The following is an 8528-nucleotide window of genomic DNA, read 5'->3' on the forward strand; positions in this document are numbered from 1 at the left end:
GGTGGTGCACTACATGTTCAGGTGGTGCACTACATGTGTGTTCAGGTGGTGCTCTACATGTGTGTTCAGGTGGTGCACTACATGTTCAGGTGGTGCTCTACATGTGTGTTCAGGTGGTGCACTACATGTGTGTTCAGGTGGTGTACTACATGTGTGTTCAGGTGGTGCTCTACATGTGTGTTCAGGTGGTGCTCTACATGTGTGTTCAGGTGGTGCACTACATGTGTGTTCAGGTGGTGCACTACATGTGTGTTCAGGTGGTGTACTACATGTGTGTTCAGGTGGTGCACTACATGTGTGTTCAGGTGGTGTACTACATGTGTGTTCAGGTGGTGCACTACATGTGTGTTCAGGTGGTGTACTACGTCTTTGCGATGGTGGGGATGGAGCTGTTCCAGGGGAGGGTCCGGTTCCTGGACTCTGAGGACCCGGAGCGTTCTCACTGTGGGAACGTCCTCCTCACAGACTCCGCCTTCGCGCGACACAATTACTGCAAAAACAACTTCAACCACGTAAAGTTCCACATTAGAACTTTATTGAAACCGAAGACGACACGTGACGTTGTTCTTGTGTCACAGGTGGTGTCGAGCTTCATCCTCCTGCTGGAGCTGACGCTGGTCAACCAGTGGCACGATATCCTTCTAAACCAGGACTAAAGCAGGACTAAAGCAGGACTAAAGCAGGACTAAACCAGGACTAAAGCAGGACTAAAGCAGGACTAAAGCAGGTCTAAGCCAGGACTAAAGCAGGACTAAAGCAGGTCTAAGCCAGGACTAAAGCAGGACTAAAGCAGGACTAAAGCAGGACTAAAGCAGGACTAAAGCAGGACTAAACCAGGACTAAAGCAGGTCTAAGCCAGGACTAAAGCAGGACTAAAGCAGGACTAAAGCAGGACTAAAGCAGGACTAAAGCAGGACTAAAGCAGGACTAAAGCAGGACTAAAGCAGGACTAAACCAGGACTAAAGCAGGGCTAAAGCAGGGCTAAAGCAGAACTAAAGCAGAGCTAAAGCAGAACTAAACCAGGACTAAAGCAGGACTAAAATAGGACTAAAGCAGGACTAAAATAGGACTAAAATAGGACTAAAATAGGACTAAAATAGGACTAAACCAGGACTAAACCAGGACTAAAGCAGGACTAAAGCAGGACTAAAGCAGGACTAAAGCAGGTCTAAGCCAGGACTAAAGCAGGACTAAAGCAGGACTAAACCCTGTAGTGCAGTTCCGGTCCTTGACTCCAGGGGTCACTCCTGAGCAGCGGCTTCTCTCTCACGACTCACCCTGCAGCGCGATTGTACTTCATCCTGTTCCACGTGACCGTCGTCATCATCATCATCAAGTAAACGCACAGGGAGGAGACTGTAGTATTTGTGGAGACTGTAGTATTTGTGGAGACTGTAGTATTTGTGGAGACTGTAGTATTTGTGGAGACTGGAGTATTTGTGGAGACTGTAGTATTTGTGGAGACTGTAGTATTTGTGGAGACTGTAGTATTTGTGGAGACTGTAGTATTTGTGGAGACTGGAGTATTTGTGGAGACTGGAGTATTTGTGGAGACTGTAGTATTTGTGGAGACTGTAGTATTTGTGGAGACTGTAGTATTTGTGGAGACTGTAGTATTTGTGGAGACTGTAGTATTTGTGGAGACTGGAGTATTTGTGGAGACTGTAGTATTTGTGGAGACTGGAGTATTTGTGGAGACTGGAGTATTTGTGGAGACTGGAGTATTTGTGGAGACTGGAGTATTTGTGGAGACTGGAGTATTTGTGGAGACTGGAGTATTTGTGGAGACTGGAGTATTTGTGGAGACTGGAGTATTTGTGGAGACTGTAGTATTTGTGGAGACTGTAGTATTTGTGGAGACTGGAGTATTTGTGGAGACTGGAGTATTTGTGGAGACTGTAGTATTTGTGGAGACTGTAGTATTTGTGGAGACTGTAGTATTTGTGGAGACTGGAGTATTTGTGGAGACTGTAGTATTTGTGGAGACTGTAGTATTTGTGGAGACTGGAGTATTTGTGGAGACTGGAGTATTTGTGGAGACTGTAGTATTTGTGGAGACTGGAGTATTTGTGGAGACTGTAGTATTTGTGGAGACTGGAGTATTTGTGGAGACTGTAGTATTTGTGGAGACTGGAGTATTTGTGGAGACTGTAGTATTTGTGGAGACTGGAGTATTTGTGGAGACTGGAGTATTTGTGGAGACTGTAGTATTTGTGGAGACTGGAGTATTTGTGGAGACTGGAGTATTTGTGGAGACTGTAGTATTTGTGGAGACTGGAGTATTTGTGGAGACTGGAGTATTTGTGGAGACTGTAGTATTTGTGGAGACTGGAGTATTTGTGGAGACTGTAGTATTTGTGGAGACTGGAGTATTTGTGGAGACTGGAGTATTTGTGGAGACTGGAGTATTTGTGGAGACTGGAGTATTTGTGGAGACTGGAGTATTTGTGGAGACTGGAGTATTTGTGGAGACTGGAGTATTTGTGGAGACTGGAGTATTTGTGGAGACTGGAGTATTTGTGGAGACTGGAGTATTTGTGGAGACTGGAGTATTTGTGGAGACTGGAGTATTTGTGGAGACTGGAGTATTTGTGGAGACTGGAGTATTTGTGGAGACTGGAGTATTTGTGGAGACTGTAGTATTTGTGGAGACTGTAGTATTTGTGGAGACTGGAGTATTTGTGGAGACTGGAGTATTTGTGGAGACTGGAGTATTTGTGGAGACTGTAGTATTTGTGGAGACTGTAGTATTTGTGGAGACTGTAGTATTTGTGGAGACTGTAGTATTTGTGGAGACTGGAGTATTTGTGGAGACTGGAGTATTTGTGGAGACTGTAGTATTTGTGGAGACTGTAGTATTTGTGGAGACTGTAGTATTTGTGGAGACTGTAGTATTTGTGGAGACTGTAGTATTTGTGGAGACTGTAGTATTTGTGGAGACTGTAGTATTTGTGGAGACTGTAGTATTTGTGGAGACTGTAGTATTTGTGGAGACTGGAGTATTTGTGGAGACTGGAGTATTTGTGGAGACTGGAGTATTTGTGGAGACTGGAGTATGTGTCTCTGTATTGCAGTATGTGTCTCTGTATTGCAGTATGTGTCTCTGTATTGCAGTATGTGTCTCTGTATTGCAGTATTTGTCTCTGTATTGCAGTATGTGTCTCTGTATTGCAGTATGTGTCTCTGTATTGCAGTATGTGTCTCTGTATTGCAGTATTTGTCTCTGTATTGCAGTATGTGTCTCTGTATTGCAGTATTTGTCTCTGTATTGCAGTATTTGTCTCTGTATTGCAGTATGTGTCTCTGTATTGCAGTATGTGTCTCTGTATTGCAGTATGTGTCTCTGTATTGCAGTATGTGTCTCTGTATTGCAGTATTTTTCTCTGTATTGCAGTATGTGTCTCTGTATTGCAGTATTTGTCTCTGTATTGCAGTATTTGTCTCTGTATTGCAGTATGTGTCTCTGTATTGCAGTATGTGTCTCTGTATTGCAGTATGTGTCTCTGTATTGCAGTATTTGTCTCTGTATTGCAGTATTTGTCTCTGTATTGCAGTATTTGTCTCTGTATTGCAGTATTTTCGTGGCGTTCGTGCTGGAGGCGTTCTTTGTGGAATATTCTGTGGAGAAGAGCAGCCTCCAGAACTCAGTGGAGAAGAAGATCCAAGAACTTCAACTGGGAGTTCAACAGTAAGAAGGGTCAGAGGGTCAGAGGGTCAGAGGGTCAGAGGAGAAGGTCAGAGGAGAGGAGAGGGTCAGAGGGTCAGAGGAGAGGGTCAGAGGAGAGGAGAGGGTCAGAGGAGAGGGTCAGAGGAGAGGGTCAGAGGAGAGGGTCAGAGTAGCAGAGAGGGTCAGAGGAGAGGGTCAGAGGAGAGGGTCAGAGGAGAGGGTCAGAGGAGAGGGTCAGAGGAGAGGAGAGGGTCAGAGGGTCAGAGGAGAGGGTCAGAGGGTCAGAGGAGCAAATCCTTCACTGTGTGTTTCAGGGAGAAGATGGAGGAGAACCTGGTGAACTCGATGGAAACGATGGACAGTGACCAAGAGAACGGACAGAAGAAGAAACCCACCCTGGTCTTCAAGATCGCCTCCAAACGTGAGGACTAAACCTGGACTAAACCAGGACTAAACCTGGACTAAACCAGGACTAAACCAGGACTAAACCTGGACTAAACCTGGACTAAACCAGGACTAAACCTGGACTAAACCAGGACTAAACCTGGACTAAACCAGGACTAAACCCGGACTAAACCCGGACTAAACCTGGACTAAACCAGGACTAAACCTGGACTAAACCTGGACTAAACCTGGACTAAACCAGGACTAAACCTGGACTAAACCAGGACTAAACCAGGACTAAACCTGGACTAAACCAGGACTAAACCAGGACTAAACCTGGACTAAACCTGGACTAAACCTGGACTAAACCAGGACTAAACCTGGACTAAACCAGGACTAAACCTGGACTAAACCAGGACTAAACCCGGACTAAACCCGGACTAAACCTGGACTGAACCAGGACTGAACCTGGACTAAACCTGGACTAAACCAGGACTAAACCTGGACTAAACCAGGACTAAACCAGGACTAAACCTGGACTAAACCAGGACTAAACCAGGACTAAACCAGGACTAAACCTGGACTAAACCAGGACTAAACCTGGACTAAACCAGGACTAAACCTGGACTAAACCAGGACTAAACCCGGACTAAACCCGGACTAAACCTGGACTGAACCAGGACTGAACCTGGACTAAACCTGGACTAAACCAGGACTAAACCTGGACTAAACCAGGACTAAACCAGGACTAAACCTGGACTAAACCAGGACTAAACCAGGACTAAACCAGGACTAAACCTGGACTAAACCTGGACTAAACCTGGACTAAACCAGGACTAAACCTGGACTAAACCAGGACTAAACCTGGACTAAACCTGGACTAAACCAGGACTAAACCAGGACTAAACCAGGACTAAACCAGGACTAAACCAGGACTAAACCTGGACTAAACCTGGACTAAACCAGGACTAAACCAGGACTAAACCTGGACTAAACCAGGACTAAACCAGGACTAAACCTGGACTAAACCAGGACTAAACCAGGACTAAACCTGGACTAAACCTGGACTAAACCAGGACTAAACCAGGACTAAACCAGGACTAAACCAGGACTAAACCTGGACTAAACCAGGACTAAACCTGGACTAAACCTGGACTAAACCTGGACTAAACCAGGACTAAACCAGGACTAAACCTGGACTAAACCTGGACTAAACCTGGACTAAACCAGGACTAAACCTGGACTAAACCAGGACTAAACCAGGACTAAACCAGGACTAAACCTGGACTAAACCAGGACTAAACCTGGACTAAACCTGGACTAAACCAGGACTAAACCTGGACTAAACCAGGACTAAACCTGGACTAAACCTGGACTAAACCAGGACTAAACCTGGACTAAACCAGGACTAAACCAGGACTAAACCTGGACTAAACCAGGACTAAACCAGGACTAAACCTGGACTAAACCTGGACTAAACCAGGACTAAACCAGGACTAAACCAGGACTAAACCTGGACTAAACCTGGACTAAACCAGGACTAAACCTGGACTAAACCAGGACTAAACCTGGACTAAACCTGGACTAAACCTGGACTAAACCAGGACTAAACCAGGACTAAACCAGGACTAAACCTGGACTAAACCAGGACTAAACCTGGACTAAACCTGGACTAAACCTGGACTAAACCTGGACTAAACCTGGACTAAACCAGGACTAAACCAGGACTAAACCTGGACTAAACCTGGACTAAACCTGGACTAAACCAGGACTAAACCAGGACTAAACCAGGACTAAACCTGGACTAAACCAGGACTAAACCTGGACTAAACCTGGACTAAACCAGGACTAAACCAGGACTAAACCAGGACTAAACCAGGACTAAACCTGGACTAAACCTGGACTAAACCTGGACTAAACCAGGACTAAACCTGGACTAAACCAGGACTAAACCAGGACTAAACCAGGACTAAACCAGGACTAAACCTGGACTAAACCTGGACTAAACCTGGACTAAACCTGGACTAAACCTGGACTAAACCTGGACTAAACCAGGACTAAACCTGGACTAAACCAGGACTAAACCTGGACTAAACCTGGACTAAACCAGGACTAAACCTGGACTAAACCAGGACTAAACCTGGACTAAACCTGGACTAAACCAGGACTAAACCTGGACTAAACCAGGACTAAACCAGGACTAAACCTGGACTAAACCTGGACTAAACCAGGACTAAACCAGGACTAAACCAGGACTAAACCTGGACTAAACCAGGACTAAACCTGGACTAAACCAGGACTAAACCAGGACTAAACCAGGACTAAACCTGGACTAAACCAGGACTAAACCAGGACTAAACCAGGACTAAACCTGGACTAAACCTGGACTAAACCAGGACTAAACCAGGACTAAACCAGGACTAAACCAGGACTAAACCTGGACTAAACCAGGACAAAACCAGGACTAAACCAGGACTAAACCAGGACTAAACCTGGACTAAACCAGGACCAAACCTGGACTAAGCCTGGACTAAACCAGGACCAAACCAGGACTAAACCAGGACCAAGCCTGGACTAAACCAGGACTAAACCAGGACTAAACCAGGACTAAACCAGGACTAAACCTGGACTAAACCTGGACTAAACCTGGACTAAACCTGGACTAAACCTGGACTAAACCTGGACTAAACCTGGACTAAACCTGGACTAAACCTGGACCAAACCAGGACCAAACCTGACCAAACCAGGACTAAACCTGGACTAAACCTGGACTAAACCTGGACTAAACCTGGACTAAACCTGGACCAAACCTGGACCAAACCAGGACCAAACCAGGACCAAACCAGGACCAAACCTGGACCAAACCAGGACTAAACCTGGACTAAACCAGGACTAAACCAGGACTAAACCTGGACTAAACCTGGACTAAACCTGGACTAAACCTGGACTAAACCAGGACTAAACCAGGACTAAACCTGGACTAAACCAGGACTAAACCAGGTCTAAACCAGGTCTAAACCAGGACTAAACCAGGACTAAACCCGGACTACACCCGGACTACACCCGGACTAAACCGGGTCCAAACCGGGACTCTTGTGTTTCAGGATATCGCACGGTGGACGCTCTGATCCAGAGAATATTTGAGAACGACCTCGACCCTGAAGATTTCAACGAAAACGAAGACGAGACCAACGGGAACTTCTCAAACCCGACATTCAATCTATGAACCAGGACTAAACCAGGACTAAACCAGGTCTAAACCAGGACTAAACCAGGACTAAACCAGGTCTAAACCAGGACTAAACCAGGACTAAACCAGGTCTAAACCAGGACTAAACCAGGACTAAACCAGGACTAAACCAGGACTAAACCAGGTCTAAACCAGGACTAAACCAGGACTAAACCAGGACTAAACCAGGACTAAACCAGGACTAAACCAGGACTAAACCAGGTCTAAATCAGGACTAAACCAGGTCTAAACCAGGTCTAAACCAGGTCTAAACCAGAACTAAACCAGGACTAAACCAGGACTAAACCAGGTCTAAATCAGGACTAAACCAGGTCTAAACCAGGTCTAAACCAGGTCTAAATCAGGTCTAAACTCCAGCTTTGACCTCAGCACAAGCCACAGCTTTATCATTATAAGAGAAAGACTCTTTGTACAGTTTCTGTTCAGATCGAAGGTTTGTATTTTGATATAAAGATTATTACCTCATCATCATAAGTCTCTGGTTTATTTCATCTCTTTTATTGTTTGTGAAATTTCTCACAAATAATGTTTAAAAACAGTATTAGGATTCAAAAGTATCCATTTAACTAACATGGCCTAACATGGCCTAACGGACCTAACAGGGTTCCTGTACAGGTCTTATACTGAGAGTCATGTGGTGCCGGCGGTTCCTGTACAGGTCTTATACTGAGAGTCATGTGGTGCCGGGGGTTCCTGTACAGGTCTTATACTGAGAGTCATGTGGTGCCGGGGGTTCCTGTACAGGTCTTATACTGAGAGTCATGTGGTGCCGGGGGTTCCTGTACAGGTCTTATACTGAGAGTCATGTGGTGCCGGGGGTTCCTGCACAGGTCTTATACTGAGAGTCATGTGGTGCCGGGGGTTCCTGTACAGGCCTTATACTGAGAGTCATGTGGTGCCGGGGGTTCCTGTACAGGTCTTATACTGAGAGTCATGTGGTGCTGGAGGTTCCTGTACAGGTCTTATACTGAGAGTCATGTGGTGCCGGGGGTTCTTGTACAGGTCTTATACTGAGAGTCATGTGGTGCCGGGGGTTCCTGTACAGGCCTTATACTGAGAGTCATGTGGTGCCGGGGGTTCCTGTACAGGTCTTATACTGAGAGTCATGTGGTGCCGGGGGTTCCTGTACAGGCCTTATACTGAGAGTCATGTGGTGCCTGAGGTTCCTGTACAGGTCTTATACTGAGAGTAATGTGGTGCCGGGGGTTCCTGTACAGGTCTTATAC

At 45.9% G+C, this 8528-nt stretch overlaps 1 protein-coding gene across 1 annotated transcript in view; it reads left to right on the top strand.

Moving 5' to 3' along the window:
- The window catches only part of tpcn3 (two pore segment channel 3), a 38419-nt gene extending 30943 nt beyond the window's left edge, over positions 1-7476 (top strand). The window contains exons 15-20 of the mRNA XM_072463440.1: positions 354-512; positions 579-633; positions 1247-1337; positions 3576-3689; positions 3983-4089; positions 7157-7476. Coding sequence (XP_072319541.1) covers positions 354-512; positions 579-633; positions 1247-1337; positions 3576-3689; positions 3983-4089; positions 7157-7278 — 648 coding nt within the window. The 3' untranslated portion in view covers positions 7279-7476. The remainder of the gene's footprint in view (positions 1-353; positions 513-578; positions 634-1246; positions 1338-3575; positions 3690-3982; positions 4090-7156) is intronic.
- Positions 7477-8528: the final 1052 nt, after the last annotated feature.

The sequence above is a fragment of the Eucyclogobius newberryi genome, unplaced genomic scaffold, assembly GCF_026437365.1.
Source record: "Eucyclogobius newberryi isolate DKJ021-1_F unplaced genomic scaffold, fEucNew1.0.hap1 SCAF_4, whole genome shotgun sequence".
Taxonomy (NCBI): Eukaryota; Metazoa; Chordata; class Actinopteri; order Gobiiformes; family Gobiidae; genus Eucyclogobius; species Eucyclogobius newberryi.